The sequence below is a fragment of the Larimichthys crocea genome, chromosome XXII, assembly GCF_000972845.2.
Source record: "Larimichthys crocea isolate SSNF chromosome XXII, L_crocea_2.0, whole genome shotgun sequence".
NCBI classification, from domain to species: domain Eukaryota; kingdom Metazoa; phylum Chordata; class Actinopteri; family Sciaenidae; genus Larimichthys; species Larimichthys crocea.
In genome coordinates, this window is record NC_040032.1 from 4,810,786 (window position 1) to 4,838,516 (window position 27,731).

General features: G+C 38.5%; 1 protein-coding gene across 4 annotated transcripts in view; it reads right to left on the minus strand.

Moving 5' to 3' along the window:
• Positions 1–24,447: 24,447 nt before the first annotated feature.
• Positions 24,448–27,731, minus strand: part of fstl4 (follistatin-like 4) — a 258,262-nt gene continuing 254,978 nt past the window's right edge. For all 4 annotated transcript variants that reach the window (XM_019272616.2, XM_019272621.2, XM_019272610.2 and 1 more), the window contains one exon: positions 24,448–27,581. In XM_019272616.2, the coding sequence (XP_019128161.1) occupies positions 26,879–27,581 (703 nt within the window). In that variant the 3' untranslated portion in view covers positions 24,448–26,878. The remainder of the gene's footprint in view (positions 27,582–27,731) is intronic.

The following is a 27,731-nucleotide window of genomic DNA, read 5'->3' on the forward strand; positions in this document are numbered from 1 at the left end:
CCATGCAGGCGTCTGCACAGAGGCAGACTTGGCCCTGCAGCTCAGAACTACTGCCAACACATATACACACACACACACACACACACACACACACACACACACACATACACATGCACACAAAGCCAGGCACATAGCAGGGCCCTGGCACCAAGTGAGGCATGCTGTCTGCCTGTGAGTTCAGATCGGTCCCTCTCCGTTTCCCCCTCACTCTCTCGCCATCCTCTCCAGATCTATGCTCTCTTGGCCATACAGTTATGGCACCTTGAGAGAAAGCGGAGCAGAGTAGGAAAGACAAAAACTGCATCAGAGGAAAATTGAAAGATAACTAAAGTGGCAGACTGATGGAAAATACAGATAATGGGTCAGAGCAAATAGAAAAAAAAACAGAAAAAGTGGAGTGAAGAATGGAGACAGAAGAAGTGAGAGACCCTGCCAGTTTGCTTGGCTTGATTGGAGGTAATCGGAGACTTTGAGTTTTGGGGAAGTGCAGGGGGGATTTGGACGCAGGCTATGGATGTTTCTTTTACAGATCTCTCAGTCATACTGCTGCTGACGGATTCCAATCGACACCGCTATTTAGAAAATAAACCGACCCAGAAAATGTACTCAAATTTGATTTGATTGATTCCTGTTCTCAACGCATACTTAAAATGCATGGAGGAAGTCTGTGCCTCGCACGCCTCCAGAGACCCGTGACTTTGGATTGGTATCTAAATTTATACTGCGGAAAATCTGTCTGTTACAGCAGTATGCCAATTAAGGTCGAGCTTGTGAGGATGCCAGTGATAACTATAAAGAAGACAGCTTCTTTAAACCTCCGACGTGCTAATCCAAACAATCTGCCCTCAGGGGCTCACACAGGACTCTTGTGGTAGAAGGGAAAACATCCAAATCAATCCATCTTGTTCTTTTATCAAAGTGCATTGTTACTTTATGTGTTTGACATTATTATTTAACCGAGCAAAAGATCTGTTATTCATTAGCTATTGTTAGCTCTCACAGTATTCACCTGTGCAAGTAAAAACTCTTTGATTTATATACAGATCAGTCACTTTATATCTAATGAGAGAATTAAACTACTCAAATCTAAACTGTTGAATCTGTATCCACATGTGTGTTATAGTTACTGTTGTGCACTCCCTCTCCCTCTCTCTTCTCCCTCTCTTCTCTCTCTCCCAATCAGGTGATTAGTGTGTGGCCCTGCTAAGGGAGGCAGGAAAAAAGCTCTCTCTCAGATGAGGCAGCCTTCTCATAATCTTAGTGTGTTGTTTCTTTTGCTCCTTATTTATTGTTCATCTTTGAGGATGGAGGTCTGGAATTAGACCAGTTTTGTTAGTTTCGTTTGTGCACCCTTTGATAGATTTTTATTTTTATTTTTTTCTGTTTGGTCAGGCCTCCAGACTCCCACAGTTTAACTTAACAGATTCACTTCATTACAGATACATATAATCATGTTTGTGCATACACTGTTACAAAGGGTTTAATGGCTGCGTTACCAGAGATCAAATAGCAATCTTTTTTCCAATTAAATTTCTTCTTTGTTTTGATTACAGCAACAACAAATTATTATTTCCATTATTCTATAATGAAGATAATTATAATAATCAAATAATCATTAGCTGCGGGCATACATACAGTATATGGAATAAACCCGGCCATATACACAGAAACCTGTAAGGTGGAGTCCTACAAGGGGACATCCCTAAACAACTTTTTGGTGACCTTGCTGTCTGTCTATTTGTACAGTATGAAATCTGTGAAGGTCAATGAAGAAATTGAAACATGAGTTAGTCAACAAAGAAAACACGAACCATCTCTAGTCAACCTGTCTTCATTCTTTCACCTCTATTTAGATTAAAGAGCCAATCTCTCTCCAAAATGTGACGTTGTGAATGTCACAGTTCATGAATACTCATGAATATTGCTGGAGACATAACTTAGTGTGTATCAGATATTAGAAACCACATTTAAGGATGAATTTAATACAAGATACTGTCTTTTCTGTATTATATCTGTATTTTCTTACCTTTTCTGTAGCCCAGAAAAAGACTTGTTGACCTTGTTTAAAGTGTCCATCATTAAGAAGGCTCAGCTCAATACTCTGTGGTAAAAAGCAACAACAAATGTATCTGTTATAACATTGTTCACAAAAGCTCATAAAACAGTAAACACTGCAGATTAGCTTGTTAGCACTAGAGCTTGAGCTGACTACATGTAAATAGTTGGACAAATAATAGAGATGTATTGTAATGTTATTTATGAACTCCACATGATCACTAGATAAACAGTCTTTCTCATTGTGCGCTTTGGTTGTAAAAAGCAGACATGTTTCCCCTTTAAGAGGAACAATGCATTTTTGCCATGTTTCAAATGATATCCAAAAAAATCTGCGCTTGTGAAGGTAATACATACTTGAAGTGACACTGTTACATTCATCTCTGTCTCTGTTTGTGAGTTATACAATATTTACAACTTCATCTCTGACGTGGGGTGAATTGTTTCTTCCCCACCGTCTTTGCCTTTTGATAACTAAATTGCTTTTTCTGAGTTCTCACAGCATTAGCTTGTCCTGACAACACAAGTCGTGGCATACATCATTCAGTGAAACCTGTTAAAGGCCCAAAGAAGCCATCAGAGGAGAGAACTGCATTCATCATTTTCACCCCTCCGACAAGGCAGATGACACCTGTATTTATTCTTTGTTGTGAGAAGGTTTGTTTTCAGTGATGGAACGATTTTCTAACCATATGGGAGAGGGACACATTTAGAGAGACAAGTTTGTGCCATGCTGTGAGATAAAATCTTGCTTCGTGGCAACATTTTTAGTCATATTGTTTGCTGATCTTTGTTCAAAAGTCAGGAATGCTAAGACCTTTAGCTGAACCATTTCCATTTAGATAAATAATTAACAGGAAATTTAATTTTTGTTTAATTGACACATGTTTAAGGACATATCTGGTGTTGCTATAGCTCCATTGTTGTCTAAAAAATCTGAAAGGACCAGTGTATAGGATTCAATGGCATCTAGTAGTATAGTTACTGGTTACAACCCCCTCACCTCACTTTGATTCCCACTGTGAAGGAGAAAAGGCCTACTATACAGCCGGTGTATAGTATGGGCTTGTAGAAACATGGTTGCTCAACATTATACACTAATGAAGACATAGTTATGCATATTATATTGTATTTCTGCTATATTCTGTAAATAGAGCCCCATAAATCTTACACAGTGGACTTTTAAATCATTAAATTAAGTGCATCGTTGCACCTGCTGACATGTTGCATGGGTAAAGTACAACAAAAATATAAACTCAACACTTTTAATTTTACTCCCATTTTTCATTAGCTGAATTAAAAGATTTAACCGTTTTTTTTACGCGCACAAAAAGTTTTATTGCTCTCAAATCTTGACAAAATCTGTGTGAGTGAGCTCACACAGCTTCTCTTTTGCCAAGATAATCCATCCACCTGACAGGCGTGGCTGATAAAACAGCATGAATGTTACACAGGTGTGCCACAATAAACAGCCACTCTAAAATGGGAAGTTTTATCTTGAAAAAATACATTCATTAGGCACTAAACTATGGCTATTTCACATAGAGCTGAGGGGAAAAGTCATGACTCGTCCTACTCTGCCTCTGATTGGCTTACCCTGATATTCCAATGGTGTATGACAGTTTGTTACTGGTTTTTAAGGTGTAAGCTACATCTTCAGCTGTAAACACTGGGCTTTGAGTGAAAATATAGACATGCTTTTCATAATTGCACAGTGGACTTTTAAATCATTAAATTAAGTGCATTGTTATTCTTTATGTTATGGTTATTACCCTATCACTTCTGACAATTTACTCACAGTCGTTCTTTACCTCCAAACTAACATTGACTGGATGATATATCAAGTTAATTTACTTTTCTCCCCAAAGAGTAATGATGAGACAATTTAGATTGCTTGATAGTGTGCTGGATTGTCTGTTTTCACTCTGTTGGAGTTAGCAGACAATAACCGTACACAGTGTCTACTTTGCAATCCCCACTGTGATGAATACATGTTGGGAAAAACCATCTGCTCTCCCTCAACCTTTATCTATAACTCTGGTTCTTTAGGCAATGACAATCTGGAGGTCTTGTTTTCTATACTGTTGCATCAGAGTAATCATTCTTGGGATTTTAGTAACAATATTTACATTAATAAGACAGATATTTTTAATTTCACTGTATGAAAAATCTAAATGTGGAGATATAAATGTAATGTACACCCCTGCTGGCATTTTAGTTAAATAAAAGACTTGCCTTTTGTTACCATGTTGAGTGATTATCACCTTACTGTGGAGTTCGTAGGCAGCCACTGTCTTCAGTTTCACCTAGAATTAATAGATTCAGTGTTCAATTATGTTACTTTCACTTTGAGATGAACATTTAATGAGGGAATATTTTTGCACGTTTTATATTTGTTAGCAGACCGTTTTCTGATTTTTTTTTTCATCTGTCTAGATAGATGATGATATACTGAATTTTCTTTTTTCTTTTCTTTTTGAGTGCTAATTGCACTCACTTACAGTGATTTCTTTTAAGCGCTGTAATTAGTGACGAGTGCCTACGACACTTGTCAACTACTCCTATAGCTTGCTGATTCTGCCGTTGAGCTCTATGTGAGTTGTTCTCTGTAAAAGGTACACTAATTGCCTGCTGTGTTAAACCTAAATTTAAATTTGTTCATTATAATGTCTTGGCACATGAGAGATCCAGAACATTTTTGGCAGAGTGTCAATAGGCTGATCAATGAAAGAGATTAATGGATGTGTGACAAGCGACCACACAAAAGGTGACTCGTTATTTATCACAAAGGTCCATGAAGAGCCAGAGAACAGTCATCTGTGTTGTGCTTTGTTCCCTTTACATTAATATTTGACTCTCATATAAAATATGCAGTGTAGGAACATAAAAAATTACTGCCCCCAGTTATGAGAACAGGTAACATTTTGTTCTATAATGTTTTTCAATTTGGTGGGTTTTGCTCCATTAGAATTTGATTTCCTTCAGTTGTTGCTCCGTAATAGAAGCTCTTACCCACATCAGCCTGCAGTGCAGGACTCACTGTCACTGTGTTCTCCACTGGTCATATTTAAAAAAGGATCATCTCTGAGGAAAGCTACTGAGGAAAGGACTGACTGCATTGCTGTCCGGCTGTTTTTTGCAGGAAACTTTCCACAGCCTACAGGACTGGAAACAACGATTGTGGGAAATGTCCATCCATCATCTATAAACGCCTATCCTTTTGAGGGTCGCAGGGGGGCTGGAGCTGATCCCAGGTGACATTGAGCGAGAGGCGGGGTACACCTCGAAAAGGTTGCCAGTTTATCACAGGCTGACACGTAGGGACAAACAGCCATTTACACTCCCATTACAACTACGAGAAATTTAGAGTCCACAATTAACCTGCATGTCTGTTGGAGGAAGCCAGAGCACCTGGAGAAAACCCATGATGCAGACTCAAGGAGAACATGCTCTACGATCAGCACAGACGGCACAGGGGTGCAGTTGTTGCATTTGGACCCAGCGGCAGGCTGAGGAGGACTTTCTGAGTTTGTGGCAAATGTGATCTTGATAAAAACAACCTTAAAGGGCCTTAAAAAGGACGTATGGATGTGTGAGAAAAGAGCCCAGAAAGCATCACACACACACACACACACACACACACACACATATATATATATATATGTTCCATTAGCAATATGTGTGTTTTTATATAGCCTTTGGGCTTGATCACTGCATTTGGACCAGGGAATGTATTCTTGTTGCTGTAGTCGATTTTCAGTTTTTTCTTAAATTATTTTTTTGGCCTTTATTAATAGTACAGCTGGAGATTGACAGGAAACGTGGGGAGAGAGAGATGGGGAGTGACATGCGGGAAGGGGCCGCTCAGGTCGGGAGTCGAACCTGGCCTCCGCAGCGAGCCTTCGCATATGGGACGGCTGCTTAAGCTACCGAGTGAAACACCACCCCAGATTTTCAGTTTTTAAGAATAGTAGGGAACTAGCTAAGACGTTTCTGAACTCCAGGTAAACTTTGCAGACACATTTGGCAGTGTTTGGATTTTCTTGGTAAAGGATCAGTTGGTTTTCTCAGATCATGTGGCCGCTGGTTGTTTAGGCTCCTCTGTTTGTGCTGTCAAACATTTGCAGAATTCTGGGATTTCACAACTCACTCTGTTTGTTTGTGTATTTTTTGTGTACATACAGTAGTGAGTTTGAGGATTGTAGGTGCTTTGTGTGTGAGAGAAATGTGTAATTGGTGTGTGTGTGTCACAGTGAAAGGATGTGCAGCTGTGTTCCTGTTCATAGATGACTGCCTGTTTGTATTTGTCATTACTGATGAGTTATTGACTGCTGTATTCAAACCCTTATAAGCTGACACAACCTCTTTCTGGAAAGCTTCTAGGATCATGAGCCCTTGTAATTACAAAGCAGACCGGACAACATGGATTGTCTTTGGTCTAATTCAATTACAGAGGTCAAATCTGATGAAAAGGTGCTGTAAACACAGACGGCACTCTTTTGTAGTCCACTCAATGCATTTGAGTGTTCCTTTTCTGTTGAGGTGAATTGTCTCTGTCTCATCAAGCATTTTTGACTGCCTGTCTTCACATCGATAAACCAATAGTAATTTTGTTTGTTTTTCTTCATGCAAGCTTTCCCATTTTATCTCTGGACTTTGGGAGAGGTGACAGAGGAACTCACGGTCAGCATCAAAAGGATCAAAGGACATTTCAAATCAGCATCAAAAGGATGGACATAAACTTTAGGCAAATACCACCATAGTGAAGATTCTTTGTTTTGGTTTCTTGAGGCTACCGTTGCAACACATTTTTCAATGCTAAAACATAGCACACAATAAAGGCCATGCAATTAATCAATCATCACTGTCCATGACTTTAAAATATATAAATAAATGTGATTTAAATAGTGAATAAAATGGTTTTGGAATGACCGACCTATTTGCACTGGTGCGTGAAACTGCACGAAAGACCCAACCAGTTAGGGATGTACCAGTTGCAGAAAGCCGGTATATTCTTTCAATTGTCCAAATCCTACAGTGTTTGTGTCAAATTTCGTGGCAATTCATATAATATCTGTTGAGACATTTCATTCACAAATGTGAAATCCATAGTGGCACTACAAGAGAAGTCAGGGGATCACTAAAGTCAGTAGGTTTCATCGACTGGGTGCGTTGAATGTTCTAGTCCTTGCTGTTGAGAGGGGGAAATGCCAGCTATAACTAGGCAGTTGCCCATGTTTCCCAGATGTGGTGTTATTTTTATGTACTTTTTTTTTTGTGCTGCTGTCCATCAGCTCGTCCTCTGGAATGTTTAATAAAGAAGTAAACTTGGGAGGGACACAAAACCAGCTATCACTGTTCAGGGTTAATACTTCACACAGTCAGTGTTATTTCTTGACTAAAGTCTTAAAGTGCCATTGCCTCAGGCTCTTCCCTGATCTGATCACCTCGGGTACTGACAGATTCAGTTTGTCCTTACACCGCACTGTCCTGGCACACTGATACTCTTAGCTCACTATTTATCTTGTCAACACACATTCTTCACCTTTCTCCCATCTCTTAACTGGGCTGGTCAGTGGCTCTGTCTTCCCCTAGACTGCAACCTCCTTCTTGGGGAGGACATCCTTCTCTCAGTGTCCCACTCTGTTGTGACCATGATTGCTGTTATCATTGTCATGCTCCATGGGTGTGGCTCTCCCCTATAGGGCCCATGGCATTTGTGGTGGGCTCAGCCTTACTTTCTCTCCCCGTTTTCTCTGTTCCACACACAGATCCTCAGGGTTTTATAGAATGTAATGAACAAACATTACTGAATCTCTAGTGATGTGTAGCAACTGGAAAAAACAACAACAACCAAAAATACAGTACAGTAAAACAAAAACATAACAATTTACACAATAGGTTAAAAAGAACTAAATATCGACTACATGAAAAGCCAAATATACTAATTATAAATCCACTGAACTCATAAAAAAACACAATCAGGTCTCATTGCTTGCTTGTGTCTAACACTTTCTCACTTTTAGTTTCTCAACACTTTGATCAGAAACCTCTAAAAGTATCATGACAATATTTAATGAAGTCATTTCCAACAGATATGATGAGCTGTCCCTCAGCTGAAGTGAAACCTGCAATGAAAAGCAAACTTGAATACAAAACCTGACTGCCTACCTGTGAATAACTAACTGTTGAAGAACACGCTAATGTGGCAACACAGTTTCCCTCTTCAACACACCTGTCAAGTAAATAGACTCACGGCTAATGGATTGTCAGTGGCACTGAATAGGCAAGATAAGAGTTTAATGAATTAACATCAGCTGGGAGTGATAGATCATGTGCGCTGGAAAAATATAACCCTGTGCAACGAGAAAATGAGACTGTCAATATTATAACTGTTGTACTTCCAATTTGTTTCTGTCACCACTGTGCAAACATACGCAGCAACATAGCACAGGAAGAACTTTCTGTCCCTGTCAATTAGTTCCTCTTGTCAACAAACTGTTGACAAGCTGCATGTTATTAGATTTTGCATTTTGACACTTTGATTGATACAATCTGTGGTAACTCCTTGAAAATGCCAGATGTGTAACTCATACAAGGTGATTTCCTTAGTCTTTAAATACCTTTCAGAGCTGCTTGCAGATTGGTGAGGACATATGAAAATACATCCTATCAAGTCATGTCATGACTTAATTAGCCGTAGAAGGACTGAGACTGAAATAATTCTTTTTTCATGTGTCTGACAAGTCTGTTTGTCCTAGTTTAGATTATTTTAATTGAATAACCCAATAAACCATTGCCCCTTGTGATGCTTTGAAACAGATAATTAGCTGTCACACCGTCACAGTAAAGAGCTACGAATCAAGTGTAATTAGTCTGCTCAGCTGCTGAGAATATACTCTTTAAGCCTCACAGAATGATTTATCCTCCCCTGAAAGTCATACTTTTTCACTTTCTTTTCCAAGCCGGCGTGTAAAAAGATGCAGGGGTGTAATTGCAGCAGGATTCACTTTGAAGATTACACCTGCTTATGCTGAGTTGTCTGAACAGAAACATGTGGATGAGATGATTTTGACAGGGAGATGCGCCACAGCTTTCCTTGGCTGCTGCACAGATATTAACCAAGTAGTCAAGTGGTGCCAGGGAGATGGAAGAAGATTTCTCTTTCTGGCAGCTTTGAGTGCTTTTGTTGGAGAGCTCCTGACAAATTCAGAGGTACTTAAGTACCACTTTATCCTCACTTTTTAGACATGGTTGTTCCAGCTGATGTGGAGAGTTCCTGTCTAGAGACAACATCACCATCAATTATCTATGGGTTGTTTTTCAGTATAACTCATCAAAGAACTCCATATATGTTAAAAAGATGAAAAGAAGTGTAGGAAAGTCCCAGGGTATTTGATGCTTTATTTTACATTTCTGCTTTAGGTAGAAATCTTATTTAATATTTACTGGAACTTGCAGCACGTCCCCTTTATCCTGGTGCTGAAAAATACTTTAAAATAGCTGATTCAATACTACTCTTTTCATATAGTTTATAAAAAAACTTCATTACAGCCCTAATTTGTTTGGTCTGATTTCCCAAATGCCACATGTAAATGATGATAATGATGCTCCTTAAATTACTTTTATATTTGTGCCAATACAAATGTTCTTTCTTGACAACAGACACACACGTGTATGTGCGCGCACACACACACACAACTCACAACTCTCATTCTCTATTCGTAGTACAAAGCTTGAGTAGGTCAAGGTTTTCAATTTTTGTGCAGACCTTCTGAGCTTACCTGCATCACCCTGCTCAAGTGAAGTCTTTGGGGATATCTAAGAGCTACACCCCAGCAGGTCCAAAATGCAATTCTTTTCACAAAATCCATTTGAGGACATTGCTCTCCCATACCTCCCCTCTCCTCGGCTGTCCACTATTTTGCTGTTGTGCCTTTTCCCCCTGGGATTAGATTTGAAAATGCATTTTGCAATTTCTTTAACCCTCAACTGGTGCCAGGTGAGTGTTTGCCATCTCATGCAAGCAAGGAATTTGTCATTGATTAATTCTAAAATGTGATATATAAAAACATAAAATGTATAACCTATTTCTTCTTCCCTCTTATTTTGAATTGTTACAGTCGGTGTTACATCCCTGTGTATTTTTCTTGGTTTTTTATCTATCTGCCTGCCTTTGTGTCTTCTACATCTACCACAGATCTATTTTTATCTCAAATTGTATCACCACTTCAGTTCCTTCATTAGAGGCTTTTGTATCACCAAGAAGCCATATCTAGTTCCATCAGAGAGGCCCAATAGAGAGCTGGCTGTGTGCAAGGATTAAAAATGCTGATACGTGTATTTATAGGTCAGATTACTAATGTTATACAAAGTCTCTAAATTATAGACAGGTAGTCATAATGTGGTACATGTCTAATATACAACAAACAACTGATTCTAAAGACTATTTGCAGCCATGTAGAAACTATGTGGTGCTTACTAAAGTCATTAGGGGTCATCCTCTAGGGACCATGAATATCTGTACAAAATTTCATGGCAATCTATTCAGTACTGACCAACGTATAAATGGACATTGCCATCCCTGGAGCCATCAGAATCACGTTTGAGTTTGCCTCAGTGTTTTGGTGCATAATGCTGTTACCATGGCTAAAAACAGCATCGTTTGTTCAAACAGCTTGAAGTTGAATGTGTTTATGTTTATAACAGGTAAAATCAGACAGAAATCAATTCATCAATAGTTTGTATTGAACTTTTTTGACCACTAAAGCTTTCCCTATTTTCAACAATGAAAACTAGAAATGACTAATGGTAGTTGCTGCACAACCCACAGATGGTCCCTGCATCTCCGAGCTTTCACCACCACCTGTTTTGCTTTTTATATTCAAACAAAGCTTTACAGCTGCAGAAAGCCTTGTGGAGGATGTTGGTGTTAATATTTGGGTGTACAAAGCATTTGACTTTACCTTCCAACTGTTAATGTCAGTGTCTTTTAACCAATAGCACAACCTCTCTTTAACTTTATTTGGGTAAAATGAATTGCCTAAATCATTACCTCTCCTTATTGGACAAAGGTTATTTTTATGAAACTTTCTCCCATCACTCCATGTCTTTATATCTTGTCCTCTCTGTTTTCTCTTTTCTTTTGTCCCATGAGGCTAAGACAGGGATACAGCTGGGAGAATGCCATTCTGTCAGCATATCAGCAAAACATTACTTTCATTAGGCCCCATTATATCACCGCATACATCCTTGTTAAAATGTCATTTGCTAATTCCTTTCAATACTCATTTCCACCCGGTCGCCCCGGCAGAATTAACATGTCATTTATTTGGATGTGAAAGAAAACAATCTCAAAGTTGATTAGAAAAAGTAAACAGAAGCAGAGGGAGGGAGCCAGAGGGGGGTAGAGTTTATCCACAGTTTAGCCATATGTAGTTGAGCTGCCAATACAGCAGACTGTAAAATGCCAATCCCTCTTTTTTGGTGTATTTATAGACAACCACTTTTCCTCCAATGTGATTCATTGTTTCAGTCACAGTTCTGGAGAAAAGTAATCAGAATCATTTTAATTAAATCATTTATATTATTAGACTTTACAGACATATTGACAAGCAAGGATGAAATTCTATTGACAAAAGTTGTGTTTTGCTTGGTTATGTGAGGTAGGTGGGTTGTGTTAGGTTATGATAATGATGTATGGCACTCGAGCTATGAACTCATATGAGCCAAAAGTTTCTCTGCTACAAACTAAGAAGTGTTGGATGTGTCAGTAAAAAAAAACACCATAACGTGGCATATTAAACTGTATGATTTTCTGTGGTGGTCCCATAGGAAAAATAATAATAATAATGCTTACTGTTGTTACTTGGATAACTGATAAGCAACAATTGATAGGATGTGAAATTGCTTGTTGCTTTGGTAGCAAGAATGCGTTACGGGAGAACATTTGAATATTTTTCTTTAATACACTGCTGTTTTGAAACACAGCACCCAAACACTTGTGAAGTCTGAATTTGACTGAAGAATAATTCATGTAACTTAAGTACTGTATTAAAAAATGGTGTTTGCTCCAGATTCACCACAGTGAATCCCTACTTTAGCGGACTAGATTAGTCTATTCTGGGTTTTAAGATGCTTCTTGTGAATGTACCAGTATTTTAAGTAGCTCAATATGTATGCATTAAACCCATCGTGTCTTTTCTTTCCCGCCTACAAAGAACAGAGTAGACTGCTGTAGACAAAGAAGCTGTCTTTTTGGATTGTTGCCTATTGAAGTGGGATAAGATAGAAGCCTCAGTAGTTCCAAATACGTTTGGGGTAGTGCCACCGAAAGCACGTTTCTATTTTTGAGTTTTACCATAAACTGAAAGACTCTCTCTGTCTGACTGCTTTGGATCGTCTGCAGAAAACATGGGATCTTTTTTTTTTCTCAGAAAAAAAATCAAATCAAAGACACTTGATGATTCACAGTTCATAAATAAGGTGCAGACACTTTCTATGTAGCCATAGATTACATATGCCTTCACAAGACATTGTTACATATACATGATGCATGAAAGAAGTTGCTATAAACCTTGATAATTCATTTTAAATTGAACAGTGATACTATATAATCATAATACTTTACACAATCAAGTATAACAGTTGCTCAAAATCTCTCCATTCGTTCTGCATAATAAAAGGAGGAAAATATAATCAGAACTTCTCCTGCATGGCTTTCTGTCTACATTAGTAGATGTAAGAATGACAGTCAAACACAGAATCAATCATTATCATTACTGACTGAATCACATGCTTTTTAGCAGTGGAGCGACAGAAAGCACCGCTGTCTGCTGAGCTGCGATATACTGTGTTACTTTTCTTTTAAAAGCTTAATAAAAATCCAAGAAAGCCACAGACATGATCATATTCATAGCTACTAATAATACTAAGTTAAGATTAATACTAACCTCATTAGTATGAACTTGTACTCGACTGAACACATTGAGAATCAGCACAGAACAATGCGTAGTAGTAAAAGGTATTTGAACAAACTACATAGTCAGTGACTAAATTGAGCAAAACTATTTGAATCAGCAAATGATTCATTATTTCCACCACTTGCCTCCATCTTTTTATCCATTATGGCTACGGAAAGCACCATGAGGTTCATAATAAAACCTCATTATGTTTCAATTAAAATAGGGAGAGCAATTCTCCATAGTTGTGAACCTGATGCTAAAATACTGTGTTGTTACAGGATACCATAATGCACCTCAAAGAATGCAAGAATAACCTGTAAAATCCATTATTTAAGTATTATAATGTGTGCAGGTATATGGCCTACAGACTTGTTAATTATTGTTGTATACTCACACTTGGAGTAACGGCTTGCTTACACTTTATTTGTCTTTATTTATTTGTCACTTGGATATTGCCCCACTAGCTGTTGCTATAATGGAAAGTAAATATTTGTTGTACGTGTAAAGCTGTAAGGGATAATGGATGCAATTCAGTTTGCAATTATTGTAAACTGATCTTGACAAGAACATTAGTTAAATTCTGAAAAAGCAATGTTTTCATCATAAACCCACATCAGCTCTAAGTACTGAAATATGCAGTTTAATCGTCTGTGCCATTGTGAAACAGAATCAAGGTGCTGGATTTGACAAACAACCCTTCTGCCTCTACTGCTAAAAGGAAATAAAAGCTTGCTGTTTTCCTGTCATTTAACAGCTATTACTTGCCTCCTTAGACAGGCTTTAAGATAAACATAACGCTGTTTTCCACCGGTCTACAAAAACTGGTGTCATCACGTAGGGAAGAGCGATTGCAGTCTCAGTAGTGGCACAGGTTCACTGGTGCAAATTTCTTCTATATTCCCCTGAGGAGGCTTGAGGGCCTAGTACATGAGGAGGATGGTCCCTGCTGGCTGCTGCTGCTGCTGAAGGATTCCTAACTGAACTTAAGTGTTGCATTTCATGGCGATGCACACAATGGAACAAGGGAACTTATCAGTTATCTTTGTCCAGCTCTCAGGAGATCAGAAAAACTTCAGGGAGAGGTTGGCATGTTTGGTTTGTGTCCAACTGAGAGATAAACATAAAAAATGCTCGCCTTAAATAAAGATGGAATATGATAAATGATTAAACTGACTTTGGAAGGCTTTTTTCCAGCAGCTTTGTCTTTGTTGTGTACTTGCAATAACCACATAGAAGAAAATGTCTGACTAATGATGTCCTTACTGTAATGTGTTCAGTCCAAAGATCTGTGCAGGTTGGCAGTAAAAGGTTCTACAGATATGTAGGCATTTAAGCAGCTGGTAGGCCAACATCATTCACCGTTGCTTTTGCAGTTCATCCCATCTGTGAACACGGTACTGTATATTACATTGTGCCTCTGGCTGGATTCCATGTTGCTTTATGTCTCGATGTAAAAACATAAAGCAGTGAGGTTACTGGACTTTTGCTGTCACCAGCTGGGTCCATGAAAGAGAAACAACTATCAATATCAACTAGCCACCTTCATTTTTATTATGCAGCAATAGCAGCGGCATTATTAGTGATGTGAATTTATATTTCAATTTCAGATTTCTACCTAGGTGTGAGGTTATTTTACTCCTGTGAATGATGTATACGTGTATATTAGTGACTAATCCACACCTTCTGACACTCTCTGCATCATAACCATCATCACTTCGAATACTAATACCGGTCGTCAAAACTTGCACGTTTTCTGTAATGATAGCGATTTAGTCTGGAGGTGGCACATCAGCCATAAACACACACCGACTGTACTGTAGATTTCACCATGACATTTGATATTTATGGCTGTTGTTATTTTTTGCTTGGGCTCTAAGGGCTGACATATTCTTGACAGGTTCCTGTCAGAAGATGCACTGTTTTCTTTTACTTTCTACGTGAGCACCAGCCCCTGTGATGAAGGCATCACGCTGTGTTTCTTATTAATGATCTGGCCACATGTCACATCTATAACCAAAAGAAACTGACTTTACTATTCTGATGTGATGGAAATAATTTTTCTGCTACAGTAACAGAAAAGAGAAATTCTCATTTTATCTGTATCAGAGGTAAAGCCAGTTTTGCTTTAGCCCTGCATGAAACATATCAACCACAAATTAAACGTGACTTTAATGAAGATGTTCTATGTGTTTTGTTTGTTTTTGTTTTTGTAATGTAATTTCAGACAACTGACCATAGAGGAACCATAAGGTATCAAAGTCTGTCCCCTTTGAGCATGAATTCAAATGTATCTGTAGTGTTGGATGTCAAAAACTGCGTGTTGGAGTGGTCGATCTCGTATGCTTATTCTTTGATCATTCCTGATTTTTGGGAAATTCCTGTATGGTAGCATTAAAAATTAAGAGAGATGCATCTGATCTTGAGTTGAGTGGGTAAAATAAAACGTTTCTTTTAGCTGTTTTAAGGCTACTTTACTTTGGTCCCGATTGAAATATCTCAACAGATATTGGATTGGTTACATTTATGGTCCCCAGAAGATAAATCTGACTGACTTTGATGATCCTCGTCTTTTTATCTAGTGACACCATGGATTCATATCTGTCATTTTAGCTCCATTCACCAAAAAGTTTGGTTCGTCACACATTTTGTTTTGCATATCTCAAAAGTGGTGGATGGTACCAATAGAACCACTGTATTCCGCCCCATGTTTTCTGTCACCCTTTAGTTGAGGTACCTATAGCATACACTGCAGACCATAGAGTCGTCTCATACTCTGATGTAGGATTTTCCCCACTTCTTTTTTTTCAGTGGTATTTTGTCTAGCTTGTGTCCATGTTATAGGCTAATAAACCACCACATGTCGCGTGTGTGTAGGGAGAAAAGAAAAGTGACTGTGAATGCTGGTGGAGCAAAGAAAAGGTTAACAGTAAGTTGTAAATTTTGCACTAAATGTAGAATATGGGTTACGGACATGTCAGTTAGTAAACACTGCAGCTTCTCAAGACCAAGAAAAAACCTGTCGGTTGTTTCCTAATTGCTGGAAAGGTGAAGGGGATTTAGCACCAAAGCCTTGCTAACAACCTCCCATACAAGAAGTACTGTCTGTGGTGGAAACACAAAACAGATCTAGGGTTTAGGTACATTTAGATCTGGATTTTAACATAAGGTGTTTGATGGAAACGTGGCTTTTGAGTGAGATGCGTCAACATATATTGGATAGATTTCAATAAAAAATTTAATAACATTTATGCCTCCATCAGGAACAACTGTAATAGCTTTGGTGACACTTAATGTATAACTTATGTCGAACTTATCGAACGACTAAACACTGGCTCCGTGTGTTTTTTGAGCATTTTGTAGCCACTGCATAGGATGAGGCACCAGGGGCAACAAAGTCTCAAGGGCTTTTTCATAGCACATCATGAGTAAAATGAACAATTTGCTTATCAAATGTATTTACATCTACTGCAAATCAGATTTGATTACGTTCAGTTGTTGCCAGTTAAAAAATACCATTCATTATTGTTTGCTGATATCTGTCTGTTTTATTGTGAAAATATCAACATTCAAGCTTTAGAACAATTTGATATGCATTACTGTTGTTTGGTCACTTTTGTGGCTTAGAGATGTAATGTACTCATGACAAACTTTGAATAAAAGATACTGTACCTGCATATGTGACACTCCATACAGGCATGTCACTGCCTTCTGATGCTGACATGTCTTGTCGCATCTGTGTGAATTTTATATTCGTCTCTGTTTATTTATTTTTTCAGTTGCAATGAATGATGCATTGATGACAGATTCCTGACAGGACACGTCTGGATTTCTTTAACTTTGCACTGTGAGAAGCAGTCCTAATGATGAAAACATCGCTCTCGATTCCCTTTCTCAATGTTTGCATGTGTCCACATACTCGTCTGTAAAACAGCTTCAGCTCTTTCTTTTTGGATGGAATGAATGATATTGGACAGGTTGTTCTGGTGCTGTGTTCACTACAATTATCTCAACCGCTATTGGATGGATTACAATGAAAAATGGTATAGATACAGTGCCTAGGGGATGGAAGTGTAATCACTTTGGTGATTTTCAGATTTTTCCTGCTGTGCAACCAACAAGGTCAAAGTTTTCACTTATCCAGTGAAATATCTCAACATCTACTAGATGAACTGATTCAAAAGTTGCAAATTTATCTGTCAAAATTAACCATATCCTTCATAATAAAAATGGTCATTCGTAGCATGCAGTTCTAAGCATTTAGCTCAAAGCCTCGACTCATTTCAAAATAATTTCCAGTTTATCAAAACACGGAAAATGATGAGATTTTGTTTTGTAGTTTGAGGTGTCATCAATAACCAGCCAGCAGTGTCCCTGGGTTTATAATCTTATAGAAGCTGAAAGATTGTATTTTGAAGGAGATCCTGAACGCCCACACATGCAAAGTGATAAAAACATTGTGCTTGTTGTGTATTATCACAATACCATCAGTAAATGGCGAGATATACCTGGCTCTCACTGCCAGTGACGGATAGACAGAGCAGCAGTTCACCAAAGTGTCAGCTGGTAGGACTGACCAGGTCTGTTGACTTTTCTACCAAAAATATGAAGATCTGTTCTCATAAGTTGCCAAAGACACTACCTACTACCACATTACTGTTGTTTGTTATAACAAAGTACGTTGCCCAAAATATCATCACATAACCACTGTACATAAACAGCAGGACTTGACTAGCTCTGACTGCCAAGGTGGAGCCACTTTTCTGGGCGGCAGTTCACCAAAGTGTCAGCAGGGAAGACTAACCAGGTCGTGGTGAGTCCAGCATCAAATTAAAAGCAAATTGTAAAAGTATTTATTTTTTTCTCATATCTGTACTGTTGTTTGCTTTTATAAAGGAAATGACTATGCACAAGTTTGACTGCAATTCGTTTAGAAAGTTATGTTGACTCAAACTCAGTTTAAAAAGCTACAAATGCCACATATTTGGTATGAAAAAGAATGACCAGTGATTGTCAACTTTTCCGTTTTTTGCGACCTGCTGACTGAGTAGTGAAAAAATGTTAATTTGAGAGACGATTTTTAGTAAACTGCAGCAACATTCTAAATTTTACTGGAGTCTAGAGGGCTAAGTATCACAATCTTTAAAAATCACACATGGTCTTGATAGAATAAAAACACTGCAGGAAGAGAGCTGTTCTCCCTCTATGACCCAAAAAGCAGTAGTCTGATGATGCTCAGCACTGTGGATGGATGTCTGAGTGGTTTGATTTTCAGCTAATACCAAGACAAAAATAAGCATCTTCCTTATTCAGCCAAGACCTCTTTCCATGTTAGTTACCAAACACTAATCCTAATATTAATCCTACTTAAACCAAACATGTTTACTTGCCTAAACTTCACTGAAATGTAATCTTTTTATGTGACAGTGACACGTCCAGTTCTTGCCGTTATCACATTTAATTTAATTATCACTTAATCCACAACGCTTTAATCCCTCTGAGAGTTTGTGTTTATTTAACAGTATTTAATGACAGTTATGGTAACACTTTAGAATGCAATTTACACTGTCATTTTGGTTGAGTATGTATATATGGTTGTATCAGGGACTATACACATTAATACATTAATAATTATGCTCTAATAATATATTTCCTTCTGAAATTGACCAGTCTGCATGAAAAGTGCTTTTCCTTTTGGTGTTTAAAGTACCATCACCACCAGTAGGAATGTGTGAGTAGTTTATTAGTATCTTATTCATACAGTTCATTTACACTGTCAATCATGGGGTGTATTATAAAATGTTACCACAGTTGTTTATAGTCTATAAAACCTTTCAGAGGCAAGGCCAGGCAGAGGTCAGCCTCAATGGTGAACACATCACAGGTGTTTGTCTGGTTGAGCTTCGTTCATGCTTTCACATGGATCTTGTTCATTAGAGGCATAGGCAACAGACACAGCAGTACGTCAGGGGAAATCAGACAGAGATCAAGTTGACATTTATACTAAGACCACATACTAGTTGCCTATATGTCTGTTTTTAAACATGGCTACTGGATTGGATTTCTGTAACTTTCTTACAGTCAGAAATAGAAATCAAACATGGAACTTTTATTCCACCAGAATAAAAAAAAAACACACATTTGCAAGTAATATTTGACCCAGGTCTGCTTTACAGTGGCTTTGGTGTTCGAGGTTAGCAACCTTGTTAGTCAAAGTGAAATTCACCCAAATGAGCACGCTGAGGCAGTTTAAGCTCCACTGGCCTTCACATGCTGGTGAGGGCACAGTGTGGATTCTCACTCTCCCACACAGCTTCCTCTCTTAATTTGAATTCACTTTGGTTAAATGTCTAACTGTGGTACAGTTATCACATCAGTGTGTGGTCGACAGGGTTGTTACCACAAAGCGATTCTTTCGCTGGGTTACAGTGATTTGTGGCATTCAGAATTGTTCTACTTGCTGTTTGTTTTTGCTAATATTAACTCTAAACTCTTTCTGTATCAGTAATAATTCATAATTTTCTAGCACCATAATTATCTTCTTTTTTTAATGCTGAAGAAGGAAGTCCTATTTTGAGGCTGATTTAGTGCAAATTACAGCCTTTTGTATTCTACATGAATACAATTAGAATGATTAAATTATTGTTTCCCCCTGTTAGAGCACTGCAAAAGAAAATGTGATTATTCCAGAGGCTCGTATGAAATGATGAAACCTGATGAGCTGAAGCTCTTTCCCATTCCAACGTTGACAGTTTTCCAGGTGGTGATCTTGTTTCAAACCTGATTCCAGATATAAATATTGTCTTTCTAACTTATAAATGAACTATGTGCCACAGTTAGCCTCTGAGGAACTAATGAGGTTTTAAAAAAAGATAGAAAATGCTTTAGCGCAGTTTCCGTCAGCAGTTTAACAAATTTTTACTCTCTTAAAAAGCTTTTGACACATTTATTTCTCATTTCATGACCAGTTAACATTTTAGCAGTACTATTAGATCATCTATTAGTAGATCATCTTGTATGTCTTTCATGGTTTAGTCTTTGAGTCTATGAGGTCTAGAAGTTCAACCTTTCACTATAGCACCCAAGAGAACCCATCACTTTAAATTAATTTCCAGTGTATCAAAACCTGAAAAAAAAGTCCTGAACTTTATATAATAGATTTAAGTTATCATTAATTACCAGAACTATACATCATTACCTTGATACCTGTGATCTTTTTTTCATGGGTTTTCACCTGGTTTCCGCTGTAAATCTAAAAATATCTTGCTTTACCATCTTATAAAAGCTGTAAGATTGTGTTGTGAAGGAGATCCTGATCCGCTGTGCATATAATGGAAAGTGATGCAGCCATTGTGAGTTCAAGTGTTTTGCTCACATCACATTATCACTGTAGATGATGAACAGTAGGACTTAAATGGCTGTCACTGCCAGAGACGGATAGTGTTTTCCAGGGGTCAGCTTGCTGAAGAGTCCGCAGGGAGAACTGACTGGATCGTGATAACTTTTGGACATAAATTGAGTGATTATTCTTTCCTACATAGCTGTACTGTTTGTTTTTTAAAAAAGGAATTGACTTTGTGTTTTCTTTCAATTGAATGTGTCTTGGGTGAATCAGATATAAAAAAGTGTATTGCATAAGGAACATTCGACACACATTGTTCAGTGCACATGAGATGTGGTTTAAGAGCTTTCTAGTTTATTAAACGTATTCATCAGGGACCATGTACATACAAACATTAATCTTATACAGATAAATGTATTGCACCAGATTTAGCTACTTGCTAGTTTCCAAATGCTGTCCCAGAGCAGGTAGACACAAAAACTAACACTAGTAATGCATTACTTCTACCAACTGCAACAACATCTAACAGGATGAAAGACGCTTACTGTCTGTGATCTCCAAATGTAACTCAGTTGCCATAAAAAGATCACTAAACTGATGCAGCTTTAATCTGATCTGTGATCACTTTGACTACTGAATGATCTGGAGTTGCATGAATCAGTCTGTGAAGATGATAAATCTTTTGTCTTATGCTTTTGGCCTTTTTCCCGGCAGAACCACCCTTCATTACCAACCACCCTGTGAGAGTGGAGGAAGAGGCCTGACCCCGATTTGCATGTACATCACGGTCACAGCAAGAAGGTTCTTGGTTCAAACCCCACAGTCTGCTGGGGTCTTTCTGTGTGTTGGCCCTGTGATGAACTGGTGACTTGTCCATGTTGTCAGCTCATATTGCTATCAGTTTGTGAATACTTCAGCATGGATATGACTTGAAGTGTGATCATGCTGTGGTCTCACTTTTCCACGGATATTTCACTAAGCTTTGCAGACTGGATGAAGGCTGGTATCTTCCGCTTTCTCCATTCTGTTGTGGTTCATAGGAAATTTAAACAGGCATGAACAGGATGTTAATTGTCTGTGTAATCAGATTCTTCTATCTCACAGATGTTTGGCTCCAGGAAGTCTTTTATTCTCTCTTTCACCACTTTCTGTCACTCTGACACTGATGGAGAGAGTATTGACAGCGACCCTCAGTAGAGCAGTGTTGTAAGTAATGGTCATGGATTGTTGGAAGCGTTTTGTGTACAGAGAGACAATAGATTACATTAAATTATACAGGAGTGAAGGCCAGCTCGATGCCAGCTCATCAGTAGACTGAGACCATAAATGATGGTGGCCGCTACATGGGCAGGGACGGAGGATGAATGTCATATCACAGACGGGGACTCTGAGCAGGTATCCAGTAATTTTCCAGATGCTAAAATTGTTGATGTTTGACCTTGTCAGCTATAACACTCAAAGTGGACTGACAAGTTGTAGGTGTGTGTTTTTGAAGGTCTTTTGAAGGCATTATGTAACTTTTCTTCCATATAACAACAGATTTAGTCATTTCGATGCTACACTGATGAATCCTGACTATTGTACACCTGCTTCTGCACTATAACTGTGAGCTCGGGTAGGCACCGACTATGGAGGAAATGTTTTCTGGTTTTCTCTCTGATGTCCTTGGGCTAAAGATGTGCATCAACTGTCTCTGATTTACAGAGTTTCCTGATGGACAGTAAAGTAAAACAATAACTACTGCTGGCTATTGTTAGCTCGGTTTGTTAGCTAGGCTGTCCGAACTGTAAGCTCAGAGCATCTGGGGAGCATTAGTGTTTGTATCACAGGCGTTTTAGACCAATGAGAGGAGGTCTTAAGGCCGGTATTTTCCTCAAAATGAACACTACTTTCATTACTCCATCACATCCTGTCATCTAATATCATTTCTGTTTCACTGTGTGAATGAACATGTTCAAGTTTTTCTCTAAATCAGCATGTGCATAATTGTAGTTTAAGCTTCTAGATTTATGTTTTTACAGTACAGGTAGAAAGCTACATGTAGAACCTACAGTGGTTGCTGTTTGCCTGCTCTTACATTCAGGTCAGATTTTGTGATTATTTCTTTGCTGAAGGCTTTACTGAGCATAGCATAGTACTGGTACAAGTTCCTAATTTCTGATACCAGTATGAGAGGGCCCATCTGCTGATGATATTTTAGCTGTAGTTTTGCACCCATGATCACTTCAAATTTTCTATATTTAGTCATTTAACTGACACCTTTTTCTAAAGCAACCCACAAAAACTAGGAAACTGGCTGTGAAGTGAAGACAATGGAGAAGTGCCAGTTCCTCAAATGGCCACTTGAAACTGGCTACAGGACAAGTCAATCTCAATAAACCTCCATGTTAAAGCAAAACACAGTTTCCACATTCATGACACTGATACTGAGTTAACATTTTTACATAACTCACTCGTTCAACTTACATTAAGACTTAAAGTTATGCATAATTAACAGTGAGGCTGTTTGATTGACAGGTGGGTGCCGTTACAGGTGGCTTGTTTGAACAATCAGGCATTCAGCTCGCCTCAGCTTTACTGATGATCTGCGTATTTGCTCATTTGGATATGGCATCCATATTTATACTCTCTATGCTAACAATGCCTGTCATTAAGTAATTAGATTTTTTTTAGTCGGGCTGCAGTGATAACACTTTATTATATGGGTCTATATTTTACCATTTTCCTCAAAACTGCATATATAATCTAATTATAGAAAAAAAATAGGTAGTATTCATTTATTGTACTCATCATTCAACAAACAGGAAGAATAAAATTATATCAAATTATACATGAGTAATGAATTAATTATAACTTGGGTTTAAATAGAGCAGTTCTTTCTGCTCTGTTATTACATCATTTTCAGAGTTCTGTGAAACTAAGTGATACTTCTACTGTACAACTAGTGATGTTATTTAACCATGCCTATAAATTGTCAGAAAATGGTAATAATGTTTCTCAGAACTGAAGGCGACATCTTGGAACTGCAAAAATGCCAAATATTCTCTTTCCAGCTTGTTAAATATGAGAATTTGTTTCTTTTCTTTGTCATATATGGACATGCATGGAATATAGTTTGGGTTGAGAATTTGTTCTTACATTGGAACTTTATCTGCAGACTAAACTATGCTTATCTTTAATTAGCATCAATGACTTAAGACACTGCAAAAGCACTGATTTTTACAATATATTTAATTCGATTTTTTCTTACAAAACAATTCCCTCATAAACCAGAACACACAAAATGCATAAAGAAAACTGTACAGTCAGTTTTGTCATGTCTGAACGTGTTCTAAACATGAACAATGTTATCTACAACAGTGGTTGCTATCAATGTCTATCACACCAAGCGGTTCAGCTCTGCAGCCCCTTACACTGAGGGTTAAAGGAGAGGTACGGAAATAGTCATGTGACACTGAAGGTAGATCCAAACAAAACAACATGAGCTAGCCAATGATGTACTTATATCAGCAAGTGCAGGTGCAGTCTCTTTGTTCTTGCTCTCCTTGGCTCTAGTAGCGATGTCATACTGCTGAATCGACCTTAAGAGATAAGCTGACAGACGTGACAATGAGAGGGCAGAAAAGTGACTATTTCACAAGCAACTGTAAACTGTATGTGACTGTGAGAGATCACTGAGAGGTCAATGATAATCATGTTGAAGATCTATTTTCATTACATGCATGTCTTGGATATATTACTCATTTAGGGCCATTGGGGAGTGACTTTGGATGGGATAGTGACTTTAGAAATCATCAGAGCCGGAATATTTTAACAATAAGATTCTTTTCCATTGACACAGTGAGAAAACTGGGCTACCAATTGAACAAATGTCCATCCAATAAACATAAATATGTCAGGTATTATATTTCTCTCCTCAGTGCAACAGTGGTCTAAGAAACATTATCATCGTCATGATCGTGTCACATCATTGTTCATCAAATGGGCTTTCATGCCAGAATGGATTTTCATGGCAGATTAGCAGCAAATACCTAAATCACAAACGAGAACGACAAAATCTGCTTCACTCCTGTGTTTACTTTTTTTTTGTTTTTTCTCCATACACAGCTTGGTTTCTACCCTACACATTGCATTGCATTGGGAAGGTACAGGCACAACTACGTATTAGGAGCTGATTAATATTTATTTTGGGGCTGCTGTTTGTATTGAGGGGGGAAAGAAAACAAAAACACATGAGCAGATATATTCCAGTAACAAGACTTCAGCTGTGGTACACTTTTCTTACAGAACTCCGACAGACTTGTTGGATACCCTAAAATTGGACTTTGACATCTTGGTCTGTAGGTGGTAACAACTGCAAAATCCTAAAGGCTGTGAGTATTTGTTCCAGCATTGCATACTGTATATACACAAGAGCTTCCAATCACATTTGAAAGTATTTCCCCTTTCCACGCAGGGACAGAGCCTAAGTGTTTATAGTCCACTGCGTTTAGGTGATTTAATTTAACATCAAGTTAACATCATTTTTGTTTTGGAATATGTCTTGGTGCAGTGTTCTGCTTCTACCTGTTCTAAGCTCAATTTAAGAATAGTTTTGTACTGACAATTTGTAGAACCCAGCATTAGTCATTCTATTATGCAATTAATTAATTAGGTAATGTCAAGCAGCTTGTATAAGGATGATTTAAATGTGTATTTTGGGAGAATACAAATCTTGGTAGTTATGGGAATCAGATTATTGAAAAATAGTTCCTGATTTGTTTCATAATAAGAGAACAAGACATCTATGAGAGGTGATTATTAGAGCAAAGTCATTTTTTGGCTGTAGTTTGAGGCACAGAGAAAGGCTATGCAGCATTGAGAGAAGAAAATAAATAAATAAATAAAAAGCCATCGCCCCAGGCCGGAACCCATTTTAGGCCAAAATCTAAGAGCCGTCAAGCATGTTGTCAAAGCTACAGACCTCGTCACTACTGTTGAGTAGCAGGAATGTTTGAGAGACACTATGGTTCCAGTAATTTCTGATTACATTATTACATTTTCAGAAAAGCAGATGCTCTTTCTTGTTAATGGATCATCATTATGATGATTAGCGCATGTGGCAAAACCAAATTACACAGAAGATGATGTAGTTCGACCATGGAGAGAAAATATCTGCCATTTTACTAGAACAAGGGTTGCTGGTGTTTGTTCGGTTACTGCCTCGAGGCAGATAATACCGGGTTTTTCAAAAGCAGGGATACATATTTTTAATAATCATAAACAAACCTGTACAAGTAGTCATTTTAGCAATTTAACAATAATATTCCTGGAAACAGGACAAATGAAAAACTATGTATTGCTAATGTTTGTAAAAATGTATCCCTGCTTTTAAAATAGGCTGCTAGGATTTGAGATACAGCATATTTTGTTTTCCTGTACATATGTGGTTGATAGACAGAAACTAATAAAAAAATATTCTCTTTGTGTTACAGCTCTGTAACTATATAACTGTATGACGAATATAGTCTACCTGCCTTAGAGTTTGATCTTGATGCACAGCTCTCTGGGAGGATGTACAAATGCTCACAGCCAGTCAGATAGCGGAGTTGATGCCACTTTTGGCACGGCCTCAGCATGTGGGTCAGCGTAAACCGGAGTCATTACCCTGAGGGAATCTGCTAAGTGGCATTTTCAGGCTCCACAGCACAGAGTTGTGCTGCAGGTACAGAATAAATGTGAGAGACAGTGGGGGACAGATTATACCGTTGCAAGAGAACACAAGATGTACTGCTCGTTTCTGGTTAGGCTCCCTCCGCGAGCATAACATCCATTGTCGACGGCTAATGGACCAATCGGGCTCTTTGGATAGACAATGTAAATAGAGGGTATTACACATGTGCATAAAGCCAACCTCTGCCGGCATGAAGAGAATGAAAGCTCTCAGAGGGAGGATACAGTACAATACCATGACAAAGGCGAATAAACAGATGGGTTGGTAGCTTTTAAAAGGACTCAGAACACACATACACTAAAGGCAGACTGGACAGACGGACAGTTTGTGGTGATTATATGCAGCACTGGTGAAAACGACAAACATTGTTGAGATAAACAAAATCGGAAAGCTTTTTACTCTAAAAAAAGTGAGCATTGTGCATAGTTCATAGTTCATTAATAACCCCTCTTCAGGTACCTATTTGCTGTGATAACATGGAAGGAAGTGCAATAATGTACAATTCTGTATAGTTAAGTGCACATAGATCACTGTTGCACTGAACGGCATTGACACTTTCTCCCAATAGAAATATCACAACAGGGTTTCTTAATGTTTTCTCAATTACTCTATTTTTTAAGTGTACTTTTGTTACAATAAACCCAGGCATATATCCCCTCTTGCTCAGTCCCAGGGTTGAGTCCACAACATATGTTCACATAAATCTTTATTATAGGTAATTTGGCCTGATCTTTCCTTTTTTTCATTTACGTCTGTCCCTAATTCTACGTCTTCTGCATTCTTTTTTTTTTTCTTTTTCTTTTTTACTCATACTTCGCCGACCCAGACAACTGTGTTCCCTCTCTTGATGTCTGAGACCTCGCAGTGCGGCGTTCTCTGTTTGCCATTCAGGACAAAGAGAGACTCGGCTGACGGCGTCACCAGGTACTGTCCGAACAACCCGCTGGAGACCACTACTCTGTTGGGGCCTCCCCAGGGCCAGGCTTGAGAGCCCAGGGGTTCCTTGAGGCTCGGGAGAACCTCAGTGTGGCCCGAGGACAGATCAGCAAATAGCAGGTCCGTGCCTGAGCCTGAAGTGGCTACAACCACATGCTGGTTTGACTCTGTGAAGGAAGGCTGGAAAGCCAAATCGGAGACAGCTACGGGCTCATCCAGTTCCTGGTTCAGACCCAGCTCTCCCTGGAATGACACTGTCTGTACTATCAGCTTTGAGCTCTGCGGATCAGGTGTCACGATGTAACGGCCATCTGGTGACACAAAAGGCTGCCCTGTGACATTTAGGTTTGGACCAATCACTGTGTCTGTCACGCTGTCGATGAGGAGCTGGGGAGGGGCTTGCAGGTGGCTCTTGCTCTGGCACTGGACAAAGTAGAAGCCACTCAGATGTGTGTAGGCCATGTTGAGTGGTATACAGCTGTAGTTCTTCAGGCTGATGGTCTTGACACGGTGGAATGTCTCCAGGTCGATCTTGTGTATCGCAGGCTCATTTTTGAGGAAGACAAAGGCAAACCTAAATCGACAAAGTTCAAATAAAAGGTTAATAGCCTTTCTAGATATTGTGGGATTAGTGATTAACACATCAAGATTCTCATTAGAATTCTCATTTTCGCTTTTCTCCTTTACTTCGGATGGACAGCGAGCAATGAGGTCATCTGTGTTT